Raw genomic sequence first — 23,814 nt, 5'->3', positions numbered from 1 at the left:
ACGCTGCTGTGATAAACACCACAGAAAATTAACAAGATTTTAATAGAAAATATCATTCAAATATTTTAGTAGAAAATCACCCAAGGGCCACATTAAAGGTCTTGGAGGGCCGGATCTGGCCCCCGGGCCGTATGTTTGACACCTGTGGTGTATAGGGTTTTACACAGTCGTCTCTGGTCGAGGCTCTTGTTCCCCGACCACTAGTGCCGGACTTGGGCTTAATGAACTCACCCAGAGCTGGTGGAGCGACTCCATTTAAGACTTCGTAGACTGAGCAGGCGAGTTAAAATTTTTGAAAATTTCCAAAACTTAAGATATGAGACAATGATGAAAAGATAAAGATTTCCTATCAAACATCTTTAACGCTTTTTAAAAAAGTGATTCTATTATTTTTAAGGTTGTCATGTTCGTCAGTGACCAGTTAGTAATACAGTGTTCAATATGAGAGAGAATCCTGCTGTGGAGAAACATTTTAGCTGCATTTTCTGGCAATGATGCTCTAATTTGCCTAAAATTGTGAATATTAAAATCAACAATTTTTGATATGTTTTTTACATGTTTTTTAAAAGTTAAAGTGGAGTCCAAGGTAACACCAAGATACTTAAATTCATCTACAACCTGGAGTCCCTCACCCCTCAGCTACACATTTAAACAAGACTGAAAAAAACCCCAAAAACTAAGTAGTAAATAATAAAAATTAATAAAAATAAACCACGAGTGAGTGTTTATGTTGTGTGTAAAAAAAAAAAGAGTAATAAATCCCCAGTAAATACTTTTTTTAAAATTTCTTCTACAACTTTATTCTTAATTAAACATTGATGTGGTTTTCTGATTATTGAATGTCATGTAGGCTTTAAATAAATAAATAAATCTTTCATAATTTAAAAAAAACAAAAACAATAATCAGATAACTATGACCAAATGAATTTCGTTGAGGACAGTTTTTGTGACGTGCGGCGGTTTGTGTTTCAGGTTCCAGTGTTTTAAGTCGGCCTGGATGTTTGAGGTTCTTCACTCAGGGTTTCGTTTCCCGTTGTCTTACTCCAGTCTGAAAACGGCTCAGCTCGTCCAGGACAAAGAAGTGCAATGGACTCTGGGCGCCATTCTCTACAAGACACGCTTCCTCCCTCTCAGGTGGACTACTGTCTCTGTGTCCTCTGTCTCTGTGTCCTCTGTCTCTGTCTCCTCTCTCTGTGTGTCCTCTGTCTCTGTGTCCTCTGTCTCTGTCCTCTGTCTCTGTCTCCTCTCTCTCTGTCCTCTCTCTCTGTGTCCTCTCTCTGTCTCTCTCTCTGTGTCCTCTCTCTCTGTGTCCTCTCTCTCTGTGTCCTCTCTCTCTGTGTCCTCTCTCTCTCTGTGTCCTCTCTCTCTCTCTCTCTGTGTCTCTCTCTGTGTCCTCTCTCTGTGTCCTCTCTCTGTCTCTCTGTGTCCTCTCTCTCTGTGTCCTCTCTCTCTCTGTGTCCTCTCTCTGTGTCTCTCTCTGTGTCCTCGTGTCCTCTGTCTCTGTGTCCTCTGTCTCTCTCTGTCCTCTCTCTGTCTCTCTCTCTCTGTGTCCTCTCTCTCTCTGTCCTCTCTCTGTCTCCTCTCTCTCTGTCCTCTCTCTGTCCTCTCTCTCTGTGTCCTCTCTCTCTCTGTCCTCTCTCTCTGTCTCCTCTCTCTGTCCTCTCTCTCTGTCTCTCTCTCTCTGTCCTCTCTCTCTGTCCTCTCTCTGTGTCCTCTCTCTCTGTGTCCTCTCTCTCTGTCCTCTCTCTCTGTCCTCTCTCTCTCTCTCTCTCTCTCTGTGTCCTCTCTCTCTGTCCTCTCTCTGTCCTCTCTCTCTGTCCTCTCTCTCTCTCTCTCTGTCCTCTCTCTGTCCTCTCTCTCTGTGTCCTCTCTCTCTGTCCTCTCTCTCTGTCCTCTCTCTGTGTCTCCTCTCTCTCTGTCTCCTCTCTCTCTGTGTCCTCTCTCTCTGTGTCCTCTCTCTCTCTGTCTCTCTCTCTCTCTCTCTGTCCTCTCTCTCTGTCTCCTCTCTCTCTCTGTCCTCTCTCTCTCTCTCTCCTCTCTCTGTCTCTCTCTCTGTGTCCTCTCTCTCTGTCTCTCTCTCTCTCTGTCTCTCTCTCTCTCTCTCTCTCTCTGTCCTCTCTCTCTCCTCTCTCTCTCTGTCCTCTCTCTCTGTGTCCTCTCTCTCTGTGTCCTCTCTCTCTGTGTCCTCTCTCTGTGTCTCTCTCTCTCTCTCTCTCTCTCTGTCTCTCTGTCCTCTCTCTGTGTCCTCTCTCTCTGTGTCCTCTCTCTCTGTTCTCTCTCTCTCTCTCTCTCTGTGTCCTCTGTCTGTGTCTCCTCTCTCTCTCTCTGTCCTCTCTCTCTCTCTCTCTCTCTCTCTCGTCCTCTCTCTCTGTCTCCTCTCTCTCTCTCTCTGTGTCCTCTCTCTCTGTCTCTCTCTCTCTCTCTCTGTCTCTCTCGTCCTCTCTCTCTCTCTCTCTCTGTCTCTCTCTCTCTCTCTCTGTGTCCTCTCTCTCTCTCTCTCTCTGTCTCCTCTCTCTCTCTCTCTCTGTCCTCTCTCTCTGTCTCTCTCTCTGTCTCTCTCTCTGTCCTCTCTCTCTGTCCTCTCTCTCTCTCTCTGTCCTCTCTCTCTGTCTCCTCTCTGTCTCTCTCTCTCTCTGTGTCCTCTCTCTCTGTCTTCTCTCTCTCTCTGTCCTCTCTCTCTCTCTCTGTCTCCTCTCTCTCTCTCTCTCTCTCTGTCCTCTCTCTCTGTCCTCTCTGTCTCTCTCTCTCTCTCTGTCTCTCTCTCTGTCCTCTCTCTCTCTCGTGTCCCTCTCTGTCCTCTCTCTCTGTCCTCTCTCTGTCTCTCTCTCGTCCTCTCTCTCTGTCCTCTCTCTCTCTCTCTCTCTCTGTCCTCTCTCTCTGTCCTCTCTCTCTCTCTCTCTCTGTGTCCTCTCTCTCTGTGTCCTCTCTCTGTCTCTCTCTCTGTCCTCTCTCTCTGTCCTCTCTCTCTGTGTCCTCTCTCTCTGTGTCCTCTCTCTCTGTGTCCTCTCTCTGTGTGTCTCTCTGTCTCCTCTGTGTCTGAGCGTGTCCTCTGTCTCCTCTGTCTCCTTTGTGTGTCTCCTCTGTCTCTTCTCTATGTCTCCTGTGTCTCTGAGCGTGTCCTCTGTCTGTGAGGGTGTCCTCTGTCTGTCCTCTGTCTGTGAGCGTGTGTCCTCTCTGTCCTCTGTCTCTCTGTGTCCTCTGTCTGAGCGTGTCCTCTGTCTCCTCTGTGTCCTCTGTCTGTGTCCTCTGTCTGTGTCCTCTGTCTGTGTCCTCTGTCTCTGAGCGTGTCCTCTGTGTCCTCTGTGTGTCCTCTGTCTGTCCTCTGTCTCTAAGCGTGTGCTCTGTGTGTCTCCTCAGTCTTCTCTCTGTCTCCTCTGTGTCCTCTGTCTCTGAGCGTGTCCTCCGTGTCCTCTGTGTGTCTCCTTGGTCTCCTCTCTCTCTGTCTCCTCTGTCTCTGTCTGTCTCCTCTGTCTCTGAGCGTGTCTCTGTCTCTCTCTTTGTCCTCTGTCTCTGAGCGTGTCCTCTGTGTCCTCTGTGTGTCCTCTGTCTGTCCTCTGTCTCTAAGCATGTCCTCTGTCTCTGAGCGTGTCCTCTGTGTCCTCTGTGTGTCCTCTGTCTGTCCTCTGTCTCTAAGCATGTCCTCTGTCTCTAAGCGTGTCCTCTGTCTCTTGAGTGTCCTCTGTCTCTAAGCGTGTCCTCTGTCTCTTGAGTGTGTCTCTGTCTCTCTCTTGTCCTCTGTCTCTAAGCGTGTCCTCCGTGTCCTCTGTGTGTCCTCTGTCTGTGAGCGTGTGTCCTCTGAGGGTGTCCTCTGTCTCCTCTGTGTCCTCTGTCTCTGAGCGTGTCCTCTGTCTCTCTGTGTCTCTGTTCTCTCGTGTCCTCTGTCTCTCTCTTTGTCCTCTGTCTCTGAGCGTGTCCTCTGTGTCCTCTGTGTGTCCTCTGTCTGTCCTCTGTCTCTAAGCATGTCCTCTGTCTCTAAGCGTGTCCTCTGTCTCTTGAGTGTGTCCTCTGTCTCTAAGCGTGTCCTCTGTCTCTGAGTTGTCCTCTGTCTCTCTCTTTGTCCTCTGTCTCTAAGCGTGTCCTCCGTGTCCTCTGTGTGTCCTCTGTCTGTGAGCGTGTGTCCTCTGAGGGTGTCCTCTGTCTCCTCTGTGTCCTCTGTCTCTGAGCGTGTCCTCTGTCTCCTCTGTCTCTTCTCTATGTCTCCTCTGTCTCTCTCTTTGTCCTCTGTCTCTAAGCGTGTCCTCTGTGTGTCCTCTGTCTCTAAGCGTGTCCTCCGTGTCCTCTGTGTGTCTCCTCTGTCTCTTCTCTATGTGTCCTCTGTCTCTGAGCGTGTCCTCCGTCTGAGTGTGTCCTCTGTCTCTCTCTGTGTCCTCTGTCTCTCTCTGTCTTCTCTGTCTCTAAGCGTGTCCTCTGTGTCCTCTGTGTCCTCTGTGTGTCCTCTGTCTCTGAGCGTGTCCTCCGTGTCCTCTGTGTGTCCTCAGGGACCTGCAGCAGGAGTCTTTGCGTCCGAACCCAAACTCGAGTTGGCTTCGCTCGTCCTTCGTCTATAATCACCACGTTCTGTCCGTGTGCATCCTGGTGGTGGCGCTGTCCATCCTCCTCTACGTGCTCAGACTGCGCCGCATCCACCAGAGAGAGCAGAGGCAGAACGAAGTCCTAGACCTGCTCTGGGTCGAGGAGGGGGAGGCCCTACTGCCCTGAGACCGAGACCGGGACCGAGACCAAGACCGGGACCGAGACCAAGACCAGGACCAGGACCAGGACCAAGATCAAGACCAAAACTACGACCAGAACAAAACCACGATCAGGACCGAGACCAGAGAGAGCAGAGGCAGAACGAAGTCTTAGACCTGCTCTGGACCGAGGAGGGAAAGGCCCTAGTACCCTGAGACCGAGACCGAGACCAGGACCAAGACCAGGACCAAGATCAAGACCAGGACCAACAGAAGGACCAAGATCAAGACCAGACCAAGATCAAGACAAAACTACAACCAGAACAAAACCACGATCAGGACCGAGACCAGAGAGAGCAGAGGCAGAACGAAGTCTTAGACCTGCTCTGGACCGAGGAGGGAAAGGCCCTAGTACCCTGAGACCGAGACCGAGACCAGGACCAAGACCAGGACCAAGATCAAGACCAAAACTACAACCAGGACTGAGACCAGAGAGAGCAGAGGCAGAACGAAGTCTTAGACCTGCTCTGGGTCGAGGAGGGGGAGGCCCTACTGCCCTGAGAACAGGACCGAGACCGGGACCGAGACAAGGACCGAGACCAGGACCAAGACCAGGACCAGGACCAGGACTAAGAACAGGACCAAGACCGGGACTAAGACTAGAAGTAAGATTAGAATTAACTCCAGAGAGAGCAGAGGCAGAACGAAGTGTTAGACCCGCTGTGGGTGAAGACCAGGACCAAGACCAGGACTAGGACTGAGACCAGGACCGAGACCGAGACTGAGACTAAGGCTGAGACCAAGATCAAGAACAGGACCAAGACTAAGACCAGAATTAAGACTGGGACCAGGACTAACACAAGAGAGACAGAAGCAGAACGAAGTGTTAGACCCACTGTGGGCGGAGGCGGGAGAGGTCCTACTTTCCTGAGACCAAGACCAGGACCTGGACCAGGACTGAGACCAAGATCAAGACCAAGATCAAGACCAGGACTAAGACCAGGACTTAGACCGGGATTAAGACTAGAACAAACACCAGACAGAACAGAGGCAAAACGAAGTGTTAGACCTGCTGTGGGTGAAGACCAGGACCAAGACTGAGACCAAGACTAAGACCAGGACCAAGACTAAGACCAGGACCAAGACTGGGACCAGGACCAAGACTGGGACCAGGACCAAGACTGGGACCAGGACTAACACCAGAGAGAGCAGAGGCAGAACAACGTGTTAGACCTGCTGTGGGTGAAGACCAGGACCAAGAACAAGACCAGGACCGAGACTGAGACCAAGATCAAGACCAGGACCAAGAATAAGACCAGGACTAAGACCGGGACTAACACCAGAGAGAGCAGAAGCAAAATGAAGTGTTAGACCCGCCGTGAACAGACCAGGACGAAGCCCGAGACCAGAAATAAAACTGGAACTAAAACCGGGACTAAAACCGGGACTAAAACCGGGACTAAAACCGGGACTAAAACCGGGACTAAAACCGGGACTAAAACCGGGACTAACCGTGCTGTGAACCAGTCGAGATGTTTACAGACTGAACTTCAGACTTTTATATTTTCTGCTGTGGACCACGTGAACCGTAAGAAACCACTGGACTTTGAAATCTGCTCAGTTTTGGACTTTGAGCTGAAATCATGTGAAGACTGATTTAAATAAAAAAAAGAAAAAAAAGGGAACAATCTTGGCGCCGCCGACCAAACGAGTTTCAAAACACGCACGATTTTGATGTAAATATAAAAATTCAAGTCTCTGTACCCGATTTTTACTGGACTAGTCCGTTTGAAAAGGTTTGGTCCAAAGTTATTCCTCGCAGACCTCGTTATTCACCGCGATGAGTTCATGAGCGCTTTCCGGCGTTTTGCGAAGCTCCCGGCGACTACCATGCTAACCGCGCACTTCCTGATTATCAAACAATAAAACGCAGAACACAGAGGACGTATTTAGGCCTCGGGAGCTGCTGGACGAGACTCTTTTTGCGCGAATAAATGGGAAAAAAACCAAAAAAAATCAGGTACAGGGGCTTTTGTTTTTGTCGGACTCCAGGGGGCGCTGTTCGTTATTGAGAATCTCGTGAATGTTTTTTTCCCACAGTGGGAGGTTTTAATTCGTTTTTTTTTTGTCGTTTGTAATAATTGTAAATAATTTTCTACACCGGGGCATGACTCGTCGAACGAAAAGACGACGAACCCTTTTTTTTTTTTCGTAAAATAGGGACAAAAGAATCGAAAACTAGTATCGAATGTAGTGGACTGATGTGAAAATGATCTTAAACCGTCGTTGAATAATTGCGAAACCAAACTGTCTGATCTGTTTTTAAATGAGAACTGTTTTGTAATTGTGTTTTAAAGATGCAATACTTTTCTTTTTTGTGCGCGTGGGATATTCGCCACCGTCTCGTCTCCGTGGAGATGTTATTGCTTTCCTAGAATGTTCCACAGTCTGGCTTTAAACGGATCTAACCGATGAGGTGCTTTAAGTCCGTGTTACAGTCGGGAGGACCAAACGGGAGAGTGACCTTTGATTATTTTTTTATTTTTTTGTGTATAATACAGGGTGTACATCATTTTGTAGGTCGATAATTTTGGAAATTCTTGTTGAAATAACCTCAAATTTTCACAAAACGTGCAGAAACAGATCAAGATTTTGTGTCGAATGTTTTATTTTTTGTTCTGTTTTCAGGTTGAGCCGTTCACATTTACACATTTACAGTTTATTCACAAATATCATAATATGTTCCAACGGCTGAATGAACGGCTCAACTTGAAAACAGAACAAAAATAAAACATGAAATATAAAATCTTCTGTGAAAATTTGTGGTTATTTCAACAAGAACTGCCCAAAAAAATGATTGGCCCGAGAAGTTATTTCAAATCACGTCCGGACTCTTTCACGTGTCGTACTGTACTTTTTACTTTTTACTGTAATTACATTTTATTTCATTTTATGTTTTGCTTTTTAAAATGTCTGTGGCTCGTGGACCAATCAGATGTGGCCGTGTGCACTTTACTGTCGGAACGAAATGGACCCAAGAAAAATAAACGTCTCATTCCAATAAAAGAATTTTAAAAGAAATGTGTTTGTGTTTGTGTGTGTCCTGGTTTAGTCCTGGTTTAGTCCTGGTTTAGTCCTGGTTTAGTCCTGGTTTAGTCCTGATTTAGACCTGGTTTAGTCCTGGTTTAGTCCTGGTTTAGTCCTTTTGTTCTGGATGAGTCCTGGTTTAGTCCTGGTTTAGTTCTGGTTTAGACCTGGTTTAGACCTGGTTTAGACCTGGTTTAGACCTGGTTTAGTCCCTGGTTTAGACCTGGTTTAGACCTGGTTTAGTCCTGGTTTAGTCCTGGTTCAGACCTGGTTTAGTCCTGGTTTAGACCTGGTTTAGTCCTGTTTTAGTCCTGGTTCAGACCTGGTTCAGTCCTGGTTCAGTCCTGGTTTAGTCCTGGTTTAGACCTGGTTTAGATCCTTGTTTAGTCCTGGTTTAGTCCTGGTTCAGACCTGGTTTAGTCCTGGTTTAGACCTGGTTTAGTCCTGGTTTAGTCCTGGTTCAGACCTGGTTTAGTCCTGGTTTAGACCTGGTTTAGACCTGGTTTAGTCCTGGTTTAGACCTGGTTTAGTCCTGTTTTAGTCCTGGTTTAGACCTGGTTTAGTCCTGTTTTAGTCCTGGTTCAGACCTGGTTTAGTCCTGGTTTAGACCTGGTTTAGATCTTGTTTAGTCCTGGTTCAGACCTTGTTTAGTCCTGGTTCAGACCTGGTTTAGTCCTGGTTTAGACCTGGTTTAGTCCTGGTTTAGACCTGGTTTAGATCTGTTTAGATCTTGTTTAGTCCTGGTTTAGACCTTGTTTAGTCCTGGTTCAGACCTGGTTTTTAGTCCTGGTTTAGACCTGGTTTAGTCCTGGTTTAGACCTGGTTTAGACCTGGTTTAGATCTTGTTTAGTCCTGGTTCAGACCTTGTTTAGTCCTGGTTCAGACCTGGTTTAGTCCTGGTTTAGACCTGGTTTAGTCCTGGTTTAGACCTGGTTTAGATCTTGTTTAGACCTGGTTTAGACCTGGTTTAGATCTTGTTTAGTCCTGGTTCAGACCTGGTTTAGTCCTGGTTTAGTCCTGGTTCAGACCTGGTTTAGTCCTGGTTTAGACCTGGTTTAGTCCTGGTTTAGTCCTGGTTTAGTCCTGGTTTAGACCTGGTTTAGACCTGGTTTAGATCTTGTTTAGATCTTGTTTAGTCCTGGTTTAGACCTGGTTTAGTCCTGGTTTAGTCCTGGTTCAGACCTGGTTTAGTCCTGGTTTAGACCTGGTTTAGTCCTGGTTTAGACCTGGTTTAGATCTTGTTTAGATCTTGTTTAGTCCTGGTTTAGACCTGGGTTCAACTTGTTTTTTTCCAGATTTCCTTAGTCATGATTTTATCCTGATTTACTGCTTATTTAGTTCTGGTTTAGTTCTGGTTTAGTCCTGGTTTAGACCTGATTTAGTCCTGGGTTCAATTGGTTTGTCCAGATTTGTCTTTGTCCATATTTAGGTGATTTAATCCTGGTTTGAATCCAGGTTCAGGCTACAGTTCTGGTTTAGTCCTGGTTTAGTTCTTGTTTCTACTTTTTCCCTATTTATCTCAGTCCTGATTTAATCCCGGTTCAGTCCTGGTTTAGTCCCAGTTGAATCCCGGTTCAGTCCTGGTTTAGTTCTGTTCTGATCTGTCCTTCAGGGTTTATGACTTCCTGGTTTGGAGTCATGTGACCTGGTGCAGAGTCATGTGACCTGGTGCAGTTATAAGACCTGGGACCTGAGTCCGGCCTCAGTCTCTGCACTGAACCCCGACGACTCCAGACAACATGGTGAGAAAAGATTTAAGAGAAAAGATTTTTGAAATTCTGATGATTTTACATTTGACGGAGCACGAATCAGAATAAAAAAAAATCACTGAGTTCTTTCTGTGTTTATGTTTTAGATGTAAAACTTTCAGGTTTCACTGTGCAGCTGGAAATGACTGTTAATGTTTGAACACAGGTTTAGTCCTGGTTCATGTCTGTCTTAGTCCTGGTTTAGTTCTCGTTTAGGCCTGGGCTGAACTTGGTTTTCTTCCGATTTGACTCAGATCTGATTATTTAAGACATTTAGTCCTGGTTTAGTTCTGGTTTAGACCTGTCCTGGTTCAAACTTGTTTTAGAGCTGATTCAGTCCTGGTGTAGTCCTGGTGTAGTCCTGGTGTAGTCCTGGTGTAGTCCTGTAGTCTGGTAGTCTGGTAGTCCTGGTTCAGTCCTGGTTTAGTCCTGGTTCAGTCCTGGTTAGTCCTGGTCTGGTTTAGTCCTGCTAGTCCTGCTCAGTCCTGCTTCAGTCCTGCTTCAGTCCTGGTTTAGTCCTGGTTTAGTCCTGTTTAGTCCTGGTTTAGTCCTGTTTAGTCCTGGTTTAGTCCTGCTTCAGTCCTGCTTCAGTCCTGCTTCAGTTTAGTCCTGGTTTAGTCCTTTAGTCCTGCTTCAGTCCTGCTTTAGTCCTGCTTTAGTCCTGCTTCAGTCCTGGTTTAGTCCTGGTTTAGTCCTGGTTTAGTCCTGCTTCAGTCCTGCTTTAGTCCTGCTTTAGTCCTGCTTTAGTCCTGCTTTAGTCCTGGTTTAGTCCTTCTTCAGTCCTGCTTCAGTCCCGGTTTAGACCAGGTCCAGTCCCGTTTCAGACCAGGTTCAGTCCCGTTTCAGACCAGGTCCAGACCAGGTTCAGTCCCGGTTTAGACCAGGTTCAGTCCCGGTTGTTGGTGCAGACTGGGCTTTAGATAAAAGAGTTTTTTATGTTCATGGAAATTATTTAAAGAGCAATAACCAAGGATTTATTTAAAAATGTTTACATCTTAAACTCTCCAAAACAACCGTGAGGAACTTTTTATTTTTTTATTATTATTATTTTAATAATACAGCCTTTTTATTTTATTATTATTATTATTATTATTAATAATACAGCCTTTTTATTTATTATTATTATTATTATTATTATTATTATTATTATTTTTATTTTATTATTATTTTTTATTTTTTTTTTATTGCCTTTTATTTTTTTTTATTTTATACATTTTTTCCCCAAGTCATAGATCACTGTTTCAAAAGTCTGGTCTGGTCTGGTCCGGGTCTGGTCCGGGTCTGGTCCGGGTCTGGTCCGGGTCTGGTCGGTCCGGTCTGGTCCGGTCTGGTCCGGGGTCCGGGTCGGGTCAGGTCTGGTCCGGTCCTCGGTCCGGTCGGTCGGGTCCAGGTCGTCAGGTCGGTCCAGGTCTGGTCCAGGTCGGGTCCAGGTCGGGTCCAGGTCGGGTCCAGGTCGGGTCCAGGTCTGGTCTGGTCCAGGTCTGGTCCTAGTTCCTAGAATTTCCTGCTGTAAAGATGAAACTTCTGTCACGTTGAGCTAATAGAACAAACAGAGCAATAAATAAACGACCGAACGTAACTTTTACTCCCAGTTAACCACTTTTACTCCCAGTTAACCACTTTTACTCCCAGTTAACCACTTTTACTCACAGTTAACCACTTTTACTCCCAGTTAACCACTTTTACTCCCAGTTAACCACTTTTACTCCCAGTTAACCACTGTTAACCACTTTTACTCCCAGTTAACCACTTTTACTCACAGTTAACCACTTTTACTCACAGTTAACCACTCACATTTACACAGCAAAACGGCTTGAGCAAAATTTAAGATGTAAACATTTACATTTGTCAGAAAATTATTTTAAAGTAGTGAAATGATGTTTTACTTCTTTATAAATTGCGTTTAAATGATGTTCTGTGTTAAAGATACGAACATTTTAAACTTTTAAATACTCACGAATCAGTCGACTCGAAACTTAATACTAATTCCTCTTTCTTTAGACAAAAGAAAGTGATTTCCAACATTAAATGGTAGAACTTTCTTTTCTTTTCTTCTAAACCCTCAGTGGGTCGGGTCTGAACCAGGTCTGAACCAGGTCTGAACCAGGTCTGAACCAGGTCTGAACCAGGTCTGAACCAGGTCTGAACCAGGTCTGAACCGGGTCTGAACCAGGTCTGAACCAGGTCTAAACGGGTCTAAATCAGGTCTGAACTGAGTATAAACTAGGCCTAAACTGGGTCTGAACCGGGTCTAAACCAAGATTAATCCAGGTCTAGACCTGGTTCAGACTTGGTTCAGTCCTGGTTCAAACTAGGTCTGAACCAGGTCTGAACCAAGATTAATCCAGGTCTGAACCGGGTCTAAACCAGGTCTAAACCAGGTCTAAACCAGGTCTAAACCAGGTCTGAACCAGGTCTGAACAAAGATTAAACCGGGTCTGAACCAGGTCTAAATCATATCTGAACCGGGTCTAAACCAGGCCTAAACTAGGCCTAAACCAAGATTAAACCAGGTCTGAACCAGGTCTGAACCAGGTCTGAACCAGGTCTGAACCAGGTCTGAACCAGGTCTAAACCAGGTCTAAACCAGGTCTGAACCAAGATTAATCCAGGTCTAAACCAGGTCTAAACCAGGTCCATGTTTGTATTCTCGTCTCTGTGTCTTAAACTCCAGTTGGTTCTAAAAACATTCAGAAAAGTTTCATTATTTCTGTGATTTATTTATTTATTTATTTTTTTTTTTGAGTATCAACACCTGCGAAAACCGAGTATCTAGAGTTTTTTTCTTCTGGTTCCGTGTCCGTACTTCTGCGTTTGGACGGATGTGCGTAAACCCTCCAGCTCTTATCTGTTTACTTTCTATAGATAATACTCCCTACGCCTACATGTGATTTTATGACTTGATGTGGGCCAAATGTCTCGCTCGTCTCTTCCTCTTGTTTATGGATTTATTGCTCTTGGACAAAGCCGAGCTCGTTATTCATTCACTTCGCCGCGATAAGAAAGCGGATTTCTAATAATGTTTAGAGCAAAGATCAACAAGTCGTTAAGAAAGAGGAATTCTAGTTTAATGTTTAGTCCGAAGATCCCCAAGCGCCACCAAGTCATTAAATCATTTAGTATCGAAAATCAAATCCTAATCGAAACTAAAACCAGTACCGAAACTAGATCCTCATTTCAGAAGATTTCGATACTAAAAAAGTCCAATTTACAGGAAAAAAGTGAACCTTTCCTGAATGTTTTTAGAATATTCAGTCTTGTACTTTGCCGGACTTTGATCGATCGTACAAAAAAAAAAAAAAGAGCGTTCAGACTTTTTACGAGAGCTGCAGTCGAGTAAAAAGATTCTTGGTCGACTAAAAAAGGTCAAAAACTACCACATTCGAATTCTAATAATGTTTAGTTCGAAGATCCCTGAAGGTACTAAGTCATTAACAAATTTTAAGTATTGAAAATCAGATCCTAAAACTTGTATCAAAACTATATCCTCGTTTTTTCGCAGGTTTCGATACTAAAAAAGTCCAATTTACAGGACAGAAGTGAACCTTTCCTGAACAGTTTTAGAATGATCATCAGCCAGCTTGGTCCAAATTTAAGATATAAACACTTAAATCCATCAGAAAATGACTTAAAAGTTGTGAAATTTTCTGTCCACGCACAAGTTCTCTTAAAATAAACGACCTCTAGACTGAAAACAAGATGAAGAACCTGACGTAAGTTTTAAAATCTTGGCCAGATCAGAGAAATTTGAAGTGTTGGACTTTGATCGGTCGTACAAAAAAAAAAGAGCGTTCAGACTTTTTATAAGAGTTGTAGTCGAGAAAAGAGATTCTTAGTCGACTAAAAATGGGCAAAAACGACTACATTTACGCAACGATACACACAACGATAAGAAAATGGAATTCTAATAATGTTTAGTTTGAAGATCCCCAAGCAGCACGAAGTCATTAATTCAATTTAAGTATCGAAAATTTGATCCTAAAACTTGTATCAAAACTAATATTATTATTAAATACAAATATAAAAGTACTGAGGAGTAAGTTACATTTTGTGGCTTTAATATTGGACAGAAAAGAAAAACACATTTGCAAACAATCTCTGTGTCATTGTCATTTTTCAAAATAAAACCAAAAATCATTATTTGTCCCAAAACCAAAATGGAAAAAGGATGTCGATTTTTGTAATTTAAAAATTTTTTTAAATGTTTTTTTTTTTTTTTTTTTTCCAGTTTTTTTTCAGTGTTTAAATGAATAATGGCAAAACTGCGACACCGGACTGAACCAGGTCTAAACCAGGACTAATCTTGGACTTGACAGGGAGAGGGAGAACCCCGAGCCCCTGGTTTAGTCCTCGGATTAGTCCTCGGATTAGTAGTCCTGGTTCAGTCCTGGTTTAGTCCTGGTTAGTCCTGGTTCAGTCCTGGTTCAGTCCTGGTTCCCTGGTCCTGGTTTAGTCCTGGTTTAGTCCTGGTTTAGTCCTGGTTTAGTCCTGGTTAGTCCTGGTTTAGTCCTGGTTAGTCCTGGTTAGTCCTGGTTTAGTCCTGGTTTAGTCCTGGTTTAGTCCTGGTTAGTCCTGGTTTAGTCCTGGTTTAGTCCTGGTTATCCATTTTTCATTTAAACACAAAATCGAAAACTGAAAAAAAAAAAAAAACGAATCATTATCTGTTTTTTCATTTTGGTTTTGGAGACAAAGTTTTTTTTCCTTTTCTTATTTTTGCTTTTATTTTGAAAAACCAATGAACGAACGACACACAGATTTACAAACCATTTACGTTTCAGTTTAAATCCGTAAATTCGCGTTTCACTCGAGTTATTTGTCTTTCTGGAGATCGTCACCAACATTATTTCTGATATTTTTTATGGTGAAACTACAAACTGCACTGACAGGACTACACCTGCAGGGGGAGCGCATGAAAAAACTAAAACCGAAAAATTAAACTCATAAAACATGTTGATACGTTATTTTGGGCGAATGTAACATTTTCAAAACCGTAAAAGGAACATGGTTTAATCTAAATAAGGCGACGTGTTGCAGTGAAACCCCACAGAAGTAATTTTAATGAAACTAAATGATGGAATAATTTTTTTGTCTTCTTCTTTCAGAAAGTGAAGGACATGACGTTTAAGGAGGGGCAGGAGTTTAAGGTCCGCATCAAGCCCAAAGACGACTGCTGCTCGTGAGTCCACATCTGAAACTGAACCAGACGATGCCACGTTTGGATTATTAAACTGATTTAAATAAAAAAACTAAAAAAAAACTTGCGTACTTAAAGGTCCTATGTGACACAAAACGGATTCTTTCACGCTTTTAGTCGTGTTCTAATGTTGTTTCCTCCTTAAAAACAGACCTGGAGTTGTGGTTTGATTCACATGCTTCTCCAAAGCTCTAAACCAGGAGCGTCAAACTCATTTTGGACTGTGGACCACCTGTCAATCAACCTCCTCCGTGCCGTGTCTCCTGTACAGTACAGAATGTGTTCAGTTTGACACATTTACATCAGCGTTCGAACGTCAGCCGACAGATTCTGAAATGCAGCGTGATCGGCCGATCACCTCGTGATGCGGTCGCCTCCGAGCCCGTCCCGACACTGAGTCCTGGAATCAGTTCTCTGGAATTTGAGAGTCCTGGAATCAGTTCTGGTTGAGTCCTGGTTTACTCCTATTTTAGTCCTAGTTCTAGTCCTAGTCCTAGTTTAGTCCTAGTTCTAAGTCCTAGTTTAGTTCTCCTCTTTAGTCCTGGGTTAGTCCTGGGTTAGTCTTGGTTTAGTCCTCATTTAGTCCTGGGTTAGTCCTGGGTTAGTCTTGGTTTAGTCCTCATTTAGTCCTGGGTTAGTCTTGGTTTAGTCCTCATTTAGTCCTGGGTTAGTCCTGGGTTAGTCTTGGTTCAGTCCGTGGCGTAGGCAGAGCAAAAGTCTGATATAATCTCGGGTTAAGGGGCAGGTGCGGTCCTGTACTGGCAGGTGCGGTCCTGTACTGCGCGGGAGCGAGTCTCCAAAAATGGACCTGTGCAGGACTCTGTGCTGTCGGCTCCATTACGGAATAAATGAATCTTCAGTTCGTTACATAAAGAAGGAGGAAAATAACAAAAGGACGACAGCAGAAATAAGTTTTAAGAAGGAAGTAAAAAGTGTAAGTTTCCTGTGTGAGAAAAGTGGATAAAGTTTGTGTTGAGGTTTTACAGACTTAAAACAGATGGAATAATTGTAAAATATAAAGTTGATACTTCATGGATTTCACCTGTCACGGGCAGTGTTGGGAGTAATAGATTACATGTACTGGAGTAATGTAATCAGAGTACAAATTATAGTAACTGTATTCAGTTACAGTTACTGTTTCAGTGAGTGGGAATTGGATTACAGTTACTTTGTTGAAATAAATGGATTACAGGGTGGGATTTTCCTGTTTTCACATTTTGGGCTAAATCCCTGGTTTAGACCTTAACCAGGTCTAAAACCAGGACTAGAACCAGGACTAAAACCAGATCTTAAACCAGGTCTTAAACCAGGTCTTAAACCAGGTCTTAAATCAGGTCTTAAATCAGGTCTTAAATCAGGTCTTAAATCAGGTCTTAAACCAGGTCTTAAACCAGGTCTTAAACCAGGTCTTAAACCAGGTCTTAAACCAGGTCTTAAACCAGGACTAAACCAGGTCTTAAACAGGATTTAACTGGACTGAATCCTGCTGTGTGGACGTGTTTCTTCGTTTTCTATCAATAATATTTTTTATTTGGTTCTGTAAAATCTGGGCTTTTTATTTTCTTTTATCAGACAAAACTTCTTATGTGAAGATTTCCTCGTCTTTGTTTCTCTACAGCAAATCAAGTAATCCAAAGTATTCAGATTACATTACTCACTTTAAGTAATTTAATGGATTCTGTTACAAACTACATTTTGGTGAGTGTAATCTGTAATCTGTAGGGGATTACATTTTAAAAGTAACTTCCCAACACTGTTCACGGGTTATTTTTAGAACATAACCCCGCGATAAACGAGGAAACACTGTACAGTTTTTGAACATTCAAAATCCTGTCTGTGCGTTTGTCGCCTCATGAGAACCTAACAAAACACTGGAGTTGTGCGAAAGAGACACTAAAATTCCATGACTTTCCCAAGACGTTCATTGAATTTACAAAATCCCAGGCCTGGAAAATGACATTTTTAATTTCTATGACTTTTCCAGGATTTCCATGACCCTGCAGAGCATTTTGAGCTTTGGAAATGTAGACAGATGAATAATTATTACTAAAATGTATGAACAAAACAAAACATTCACACACGTTTAACACACAAACCCTGTATATTTAGGTTTTTCTCTCAAACTGAAAACACTCTCTTACACTTTGATGTCATGAGGTGATACAGGAAGTGCTCCACTGTGTTTTTAAACTCCACACACCTTCACTCGAATCATTTGGATCATTTTAACCCTGGAATTGCCGATCTCTAAGGAACTAAAGGTAAAATGAGCTGTTGACTTAAACTCGCCCTGATGTTTGGAGATGTAGACCGACTAATGAAACGAAACACAACTCCAGGTCTGTTTTTCGAGGAGGTAACAACATTCTAACATGGTTTAAAGAGTCTGTTTGTGTAATGTCGGACCTTAAACTGAAATATTTTGTTCGTCTCGTCTCCAGTTTTGCCATAAACATCGGTCACGACCCGGATAACGTGGCGCTGCACTTTAACCCGCGCTTCGAAGTCGGCGGAGACGTCAACACCATCGTCTTTAACTCGAAGTCTGGAGACTGCTGGGGCGAGGAGCAACGAGACCTGAACTTCCCCTTCTGCAGAGGAGAGGAGTGCAAGGTAACATCACACAGAACTGCGCGAAGCACTGCACTGACGTCACGCCGGGAGGTTCTGCATGTATGTCTGTGGTGGAACGTTCAGCGGATGTGGTGACATTAGGGTCCAGTCAAGCAGTAATGGAGGGAAACGGGGGCAGATTTTTGACATTCAAATGTCTCTTATTCAGAAACTAGAGGGACTATTGAAATAAGTAAAGTATCAGAATGTAGGAAAGAGTTACACTCCAACAGGGTCAAGTTAAACCTGTGAGATTCTTTCAAGTTGTTCACAAAAAATTAAAAAACTCATGTCGGTAACGGAGGGAATGAAATATGCAGCACTTTTTGGGCAATAAATCCAAACAGTGATAACTCTTGGTTCTCACTTACATATCCTTAACAAACTGGTTTGAATATTTGCTTCATATAGTTTTCTACCATATGGTACAAGATTAGGTTGAAAAACCTCTTACTTTTTGACTCATGAGATTTTAAGAAAGGTTCATGGTAACGGAGGGAAAAGTAACGGAGGGAAAATTGTACAAACAAGTAGAAGGTGCAGGATTTTACATCATTTGTCTTTTTTCTTCTGAATACTTTAATATTACTTCAAAATGAAAGGAAACTATTTCTATAAAATATGTCAGTCCTTCCAAGCAAATTTTTATCATTTTAAATATATATATATATATATATATATATATATATTTTTTTTTTTTTAAATCATGTCCCTTCATCAACAGTTCAAAGATGGAATAACACAAGATATGATGAAATACATCCATTTATTTACATGATTTTTGGGTCTTTGAAATTTGGGAAATAATTTTTGTTCCATGTTTCATACATGGTCTGTTTAAAACATATGGAACTTTAGAACCAAAAATGGTACAGAAAAAAGGTCAACAGTTTCATAAACTAGAGTACATATGTATCTGTTCAATACATTTTTATATCAGATCAATTAACTTGAATTTTTGGCCTTGTTGTTTACTTCTGCTTGACCGGGGCCCAGCTACTAAAAACATAGAAAAACAGTAATATACTCGACAAGAAATATACATGTCACTTATTAAAAGCCAGTGACAAAAGGTGCATTTTGAGGAGTGATTTAAAAACGAGTACAGACTCGTCCCATTAAACTCTTTGGCTCTAATGGCGACTGGTTCCAGAGCCGAGGGGCAGAAACAGAAAACACACGGTCCCCACGAAGCTTAAGTTTAGTTTTTGGGACGGTGAGCTGGAGTTGATCTGCAGACCTGAGAGCGCGAGACGGGGACGTAAGGGTGGATAAAGTCAGTGCGATAGGAGGGGAATTTTAAAATCAACTCTAAAAGACACTGGGAGAATAGGTGAGATGTTGATCGTGTTTCCGGGTTCCAGTTAAAAGTCGAGCCGCTGAGTTTTGGACCCGTTGCAACCGGCAAAGTGCATTTTGGCCGACACAAACAAAGTGTGTACAGCACATTTTATACACAAAACAGTTTCCAAAGTGCTTCACACAGCAATGCAAAACATTTTACTTTAAAAAAATAAATAAAAATGTTTCAACCATAAGGAAACTAATAGAATAAATAAATAAAATAATAATAATAAAATCAATGAACAAAAATAAGACCAGTACATAAAAGCAGTTCTAAAAAAATAAAATGGTGAGATGTTTTAGGATGGTCTGAAAACGCCAGAAAAAACACAAAACGGATTTAAAGAGCACATTTAAATTGTCCTGTGATCAGTCCGAGCGTTCGTGGTCTTGTTTAGGAGTTTGATTTTCAACAAAAAGATGAGAGACAAACTGAAACGGAGGCGGCGCTTCCATGAGGCAAAAGCAGGCGTCTGCTTAGGGCCCCAACCTCTGTGGCTCTAATGGCCGACAGTGTTGGGAGTAACTTGTTATAAAAGTAACAAATTACTATAATGTGTTGTTTTTTGCTGTAACGCAGTAATTTTAATCTTTTACTTTGTACAAATATCAGTAACGTGGGTCACAAAGCTTTTTTAACCTGGATTGAAGTGGTTCATTTTTAGTTTTTCTTCATGCAAATTCGCTAAAATCACAGTGACATCAGCAGCGATGAGATGCGCCCGTGTAAACCGTCAGGTGACCGCGGGCAAAAGGACCAGCGCAGAACTCCACGCTCCACAGGGCGAAACGCAGCTGACGCCCGATCGCGCCGTCCAAAACCCTGTCTGCAAGGCACTTCTAAGTTCTAGTTATAGATTAGACCTGGTTTAGACCTGGTTTAGTCCTAGTTTAGACCTGGTTTAGTCCTAGTTTAGACCTGGTTTAGTCCTAGTTTAGACCTGGTTTAGTCCTAGTTTAGACCTGGTTTAGTCCTAGTTTAGACCTAGTTTAGTCCTGGTTTGTTTAGTCCTAGTTTAGGCCTAGTTTAGTCCTGGTTCAGTTCTCAGTTCAGTCCTCAGTTTAGACCTGATTTAGACTTAGTTTAGTCCTGGTTCAGTCCTCAGTTTAGACCTGGTTTAAGTCTAGTTTAGACCTAATTTAGGCCTAGTTTAGACCTGGTTCAGTTCTCAGTTCAGACCTGGTTCAGACCTGGTTCAGACCCGGTTTGGTTCAGTCCTGGCTCAGACCCGGTTCAGACCTGGTTCAGACCTGGTTCAGTTCAGTCCCGGCTCAGTCCCGGCTCAGTCCCGGCTCAGTCCCGGTTTGGTTCAGTCCCGGTTCAGTCCCGGTTTGGTTCAGTCCCGGTTTGGTTCAGTCCCGGTTTGGTTCAGTCCCGGTTCAGGTTCAGTCCCGGTTCGGTTCAGTCCCGGTTCGGTTCAGTCCCGGTTTCAGGTTCAGTCCTGGTTCAGTCCCGGTTTGGTTCAATCCGCCGTCGCACTTTAAGTCACGTAAACGGGAATCGGTCGTTATCCATTTTTTCCATTTTTCATTTAAACAAAAAATCAAAAACTGTAAAAACTAATCATTATCTGTTTTTTGGTTTTGGAGACAAACAATGAAGAAAACTGTTGCTTTTTCATTTTCTTATTTTTGGTTTTATTTTGAAAAGCGAATGATACATGGATTTCATTAATGCTCGTCGTCGTTTCCTTTTAAGTTTTCGACATTTACAGACAATTTGCCACAGAAAACCAGACGTTCCGCAAACCTAGAGGGCGGGACACTTCTGGTCTTTTGTCCCGTATATTTTATTTTATTTGAAGTTTGCGTTTTACTGGAGTTCTTTGCGTAACACTGGTGAGTTTAAGTGACTCGTATAGATTTTAAACTCTGACTCTGCGCTCTGGGTTTAACCTGGTGACATGAAAGTGTGATTACATTGTTCTAAGTCCACACTGATAATGGACCTCTAATGTTTTACTGCGCCTCTGTGTAATAAAAGTTCTTTATTGCGTCGTAAAAGTGAAGGCGGGTCCATAGTTCCCGTACGTCCGCTTTAAGATAAGACGCCGGCGCAGATGGAGGTTAGGGTTACGGCGGCGGCGGCGTGGCCTTGTTCTCCCCGTCCTACTGAGTTAAAGTGTCTTTGAGTGTCTTTTTTTATTTGTACCGTTGCGTGAATTTGGTCTGTGGTGGTTATGACGGTCTGTTTCAGCACCTGCCATCAGCACCTGCCATCAGCACCTGCCATCAGCACCTGCCATCAGCACCTGCCATCGGGTGAAAGTGCAGGGCCAAATGATACGGGGACACGACTATTGCGGCACTTGTCAAATAACAATCCTGAACTTTTGCGTCGTATATGGACCGAACCGGGACTGAACCAGGACGAAACCAGTACTTAACCGGGACTAAACTGGGACTAAACAAGAGCTGAACCAGGACTGAACCAGGATTAAACCAGGTCTAAACCAGGTCTAATCAACAATAAACCAGGACTGAACCAGGTCTAAACCAGGTCTGACCAGAGGACTGAACCGGGACTGAACCGGGACTGAACCGGGACTGAACCGGGACTGAACCGGGACTGAACCGGGACTGAACTGGGACTGAACCAGGATTAAACCAGGTCTAATCAAGAATAAACCAGGACTGAACCGGGACTAAACCAGGTCTAAACCAGGTCTGACCAGAGGACTGAACCGGAGTTTAACCAGGACTGAACTGAGGACTGAACCAGGACGAAACCAGTACTTAACCGGGACTAAACCAGGTCTAAACCAGGTCTAAACCAGGTCTAAACCAGGTCTAAACCAGGTCTAAACCAGAATAAATCAGGACTGAACCAGGTCTAAACCAGGACCAAACCAGGACTCTAGGACTTGGACTCTAGTTTCCGTTTCCTCAAATCTCAATCGGGCGTCAGTTGCTCTTCCTCTCGTGGATCGTGGAGTTCTTCGTCAGTCTTTTCATCCAAGGTCACCCGACGGTCTACGCGGGCGCACCTCCGGCCCGTCCTGACACTCGGAACCTTAACGATCGCCGTGATTTTAGCGAATTTGTAAGAAGAAAAACAAAAACCCACCACTTCAATCCAGACTAAAAAAGCTTTGTGACGTGCAATACTCACATTTGTACAAGTAAAATATTAAAAAAAAAATTCCTGGTAATACCACATTACTGCGTTACAGCAAAAAGCAACGCAAAGTACAGTAAGTCGTTACTTTTATGTTTAACAATGAACCTGTTTTCATAACGACTCTGCAGCTGGTGTGTACAGCATGAACAACAAAGGTGAAAGGACACGACCTTGTGGTGAGGCGGCAGAACTACAGACAGAACTCCACTGTCCTCCGCTGTTCTGTTTGTTAGAAAGTTAAAAGTCCAGCCCACGAGACTCTTGCTCAACTCAAAACCTTTTTAAAAGACGATTAATCAAGATAAAGAGCTCTGCTACACACCCACTTCCTGTTTAAAAAGTGTTTGGGTGGGAACAGGCGAGTAATTCCAAATATGTAACTTTGCTTCATTTGACCGGGACTGAGCCGGGGACTGAGCCGGGGACTAAACCAGGACTAAACAAGAACTAAACCAGGACAGAACCAGGTCTAAACCAGGTCTAAACCAGGTCTAAACCAGGTCTAAACCAGGTCTAAACCAGGTCTAAACCAGGTCTACACACCTACTCCAAATTATAATTCCAAATCTGTAACTCAGCTTCATTTGACCGGAGCTGAACGCTGTGGTGACGTCAAACTCTCAGTCCATTTTTTTTTTTTTAACAATCTTCAGCCAGGCCTCTGATCTGTGTTACTGTGGCAGAGTGGTTAGCCTGACTCCAATAACTTTATGTCTGTGTTTTGTTTTGTCTTGTTTCTTTTTCCAGTTCTATATAAGCTTCAACATGGAGAGATTCTACATCAAGCTTCCGGACGGCTCCATGCTGGACTTCCCGAACCGACTGGGAGACGTCAAATACAAATACTTCGACGTGACCGGAGACGCGCGCATCATCGGCATCAAAGTCAAATAATCCAGACGCCGCTGTAAAACTTTTTCACGAAGAATAAAGTCTGTGAAAGCCACGCTCACTTTTCTTTACGTCACATCTGCCGAGACACACTTTTTTTTCCCTCCATCAATAAATATAAATAAATAAATATAACACATGACACATAAGGGTGATAAAGTTGAGGTAAAGGACCAATAAACAAGTTTTCATTTGTCTCCTTGTTCAAAAACTAACAACTAAACACAAACTAGAACAATGAGTCAATCAATCAATGGATGAAAAACTCGGAAGTGTTTTTCAAATCCAGGTTAGGAGGAGGTAGGAGGTAGGAGGTAGGAGGTAGGAGGTAGGAGTTAGGAGTTAGGAGTTAGGAGTTAGTCTTCTTTCTCCAGATTTCTGGTCTGGATCTCGGGGAGCTGGTTCGGTCTATGAATCCATGTGTCGTTCATTTGATTTTCAATATAAAATCAAAAATAAGAATGAAAAAAACAAACAAGTATTTTCTTCATTATTTGTCTCCAAAACCAAAATGAAAAAAAAAAAACAGATAATGATTCATTTTTCCAGTTTTCGTGTATAAATGAAAAATGGAAAAAAATGGATAATGGACTGAACCAGGACTAAACCTGGACTGAACCTGGACTAAACATGGACTAAACCAGGACTAAACCAGGACTAAACCTGGACTACATCTGGACTAAATCTAAATCTGGACTAAATCTAAATCTGGACTAAACCTGGATTAAACCAGGACTAAATCTGGACTAAATCTGGACTAAACCTGGATTAAATCAGGACTAAACCTGGATTAAACCAGGACTAAATCTGGACTAAACTGGACTAAACTGGACTAAACCTGGACTAAATCTGGACTAAATCTGGACTAAACCAAGTCTAAACCAAGTCTAAACCAGGTCTAAACCAGGTCTAAACCAGGTCTAAACCAGGACTAAACTAGGACTAAACTAGGTCTAAACCAGGTCTAAAACCAGGTCTAAACCAAGTCTAAACCAAGTCTAAACCAGGTCTAAACCAGGACTAAACCAGGTCTAAACCTGGATTAAATCAGGACTAAATCAGGACTAAATCAGGACTAAATCTGGACTAAACCTGGACTAAAACCTGGATTAAATCTGGACTAAATCTGGACTAAACCAAGTCTAA

The 23,814-nt window shown here is 43.1% G+C and overlaps 2 protein-coding genes across 2 annotated transcripts in view; both read left to right on the top strand.

Annotated features, from left to right (window-relative positions):
• LOC110165717 (ectonucleoside triphosphate diphosphohydrolase 7-like) overlaps positions 1–4,931 on the top strand; it is a 28,129-nt gene extending 23,198 nt beyond the window's left edge. The window contains exons 13-14 of the mRNA XM_055158317.1: positions 973–1,134; positions 4,479–4,931. Of these exons, the coding sequence (XP_055014292.1) occupies positions 973–1,134; positions 4,479–4,698 (382 nt within the window). The 3' untranslated portion in view covers positions 4,699–4,931. The remainder of the gene's footprint in view (positions 1–972; positions 1,135–4,478) is intronic.
• Positions 4,932–9,376: 4,445 nt separating this feature from the next.
• lgals2b (lectin, galactoside-binding, soluble, 2b) lies at positions 9,377–22,723 on the top strand. The gene is made up of 4 exons (XM_020941773.2): positions 9,377–9,499; positions 14,608–14,681; positions 17,141–17,312; positions 22,525–22,723. The coding sequence occupies exons 1-4, from the start codon at positions 9,497–9,499 to the stop codon at positions 22,669–22,671; spliced, it is 396 nt and encodes a 131-aa protein (XP_020797432.1). The 5' UTR covers positions 9,377–9,496; the 3' UTR covers positions 22,672–22,723.
• Positions 22,724–23,814: the final 1,091 nt, after the last annotated feature.

This window comes from Boleophthalmus pectinirostris, unplaced genomic scaffold, assembly GCF_026225935.1.
Source record: "Boleophthalmus pectinirostris isolate CB_2022bp ecotype Guang Dong unplaced genomic scaffold, ASM2622593v1 HiC_scaffold_22, whole genome shotgun sequence".
Taxonomy (NCBI): domain Eukaryota; kingdom Metazoa; phylum Chordata; class Actinopteri; order Gobiiformes; family Gobiidae; genus Boleophthalmus; species Boleophthalmus pectinirostris.
Note: the sequence above shows the minus strand (reverse complement) of the source record. Positions and strands in the feature narration are given on the sequence as shown.

Excerpts from the sequence above, each read along its gene's own strand:
- lgals2b (XM_020941773.2), top strand. Across the intron at positions 14,682-17,140 it reads CCCAAAGACGACTGCTGCTC|TTTTGCCATAAACATCGGTC; the intron begins GTGAGTCCACAT and ends TCTCGTCTCCAG. Across the intron at positions 17,313-22,524 it reads GCAGAGGAGAGGAGTGCAAG|TTCTATATAAGCTTCAACAT; the intron begins GTAACATCACAC and ends TTCTTTTTCCAG.